Genomic DNA, 1,051 nt, shown 5'->3' with positions numbered 1-1,051 from the left:
GGCGCTGGGGCGGGGCCGGCCTCCTAGCTGCCCGGGCCTTGCTATCCTGAGCTCCCTGGGCCGCTGCCTTCTCCTCTCTGTCCGCTGGGCCATTGCAGAGTCTGGGGTGCGATCCATGGGAGGGTCCACCGTGCCTCCTGGGGGACAGGGTAGCTTCTATTTCTCCCCGGGGGGCTTAGGGAGGACCGACGCCCCCAGGCTCTGCTAACTCTCTAGGACGGTGAGACAATAAGCAAAGGCAGTGGGGGGAGCACTTTACTAGTAAAATCATGGCGTTCTGCACAGCCCGTGTGGCTCAGCGGTGAGCGTTGACCCAGGAACCAAGAGGCCTCCAGTTCTATCCCGGTCAGGGCGCATGCCCAGTGGGGGGCGTGCAGGAGGCAGCCGATCCATGGTTCTCACTCATCATGGATGTTTTTCTCTCTCTCTCCCTCTCCCTTCCTTTCTGAAATCAATAATTAAAAAAAAGCATTCTAAAGGGGGGGAAAAAAAGAAAAAAGAAATTAAAATCATAGCATTCTAGGAATTTCCCTTGATGTTTTCTGGCTCTCACGCCTGGGATTTCTGGACCAGCCCGTCACGGTCACTGTGGGTGGACCCAAGAGCTGAGGCCAACGTTGCCCACGTGCCTGCTCTCCGCCCTCCGCCCACCCCAGGCCACCAGGGCCATGCATGAGCTGCTGCTGGAGCCCAGCCGGCGGATGGAGGTGCAGATGCTGTTCCCGCCGCTGTTCATGGCGCTGCTGATCCAGACCTCGTTCCTCGTGGTGGAGGGGGGTGCCGAGGCCGCCGGGAGCGACGAGCATGTCACCAAGTGGATGGACCCCGTCAGGTACCTCTGGTCCCCAGGACCCACCCTCTGAACACCCCCATCCAGGTACCCCCTGCCACCTCCCGACCCTGTCACCCCCCCGGCCAGGGCACGCGGCTCCCCACACCCCACTGTAACACGTTTCAGTGGCCTTTTAATTTTTTTTTTTTATGTTTTATTGATTTCGGAGAGGAAGGGAGAGGGAGAGAGAGAGAGAAACATCCATGATGAGAGAGAATC

At 58.9% G+C, this 1,051-nt stretch overlaps 1 protein-coding gene across 1 annotated transcript in view; it reads left to right on the top strand.

The window, feature by feature from the left end:
* Window positions 1–1,051, top strand: part of LOC106726051 — a gene marked incomplete at its 3' end in the record, with an annotated part of 10,179 nt that overhangs the window by 6,908 nt on the left and 2,220 nt on the right. Inside the window, exon 4 of the mRNA XM_014539492.1 lies at window positions 657–827. Within this exon, the coding sequence (XP_014394978.1) occupies window positions 657–827 (171 nt within the window). The remainder of the gene's footprint in view (window positions 1–656; window positions 828–1,051) is intronic.

Source organism: Myotis brandtii, unplaced genomic scaffold, assembly GCF_000412655.1.
Source record: "Myotis brandtii unplaced genomic scaffold, ASM41265v1 scaffold21781, whole genome shotgun sequence".
In the NCBI taxonomy this organism is placed as follows: domain Eukaryota; kingdom Metazoa; phylum Chordata; class Mammalia; order Chiroptera; family Vespertilionidae; genus Myotis; species Myotis brandtii.
This window is presented reverse-complemented; position numbering and strand designations above follow the sequence as displayed.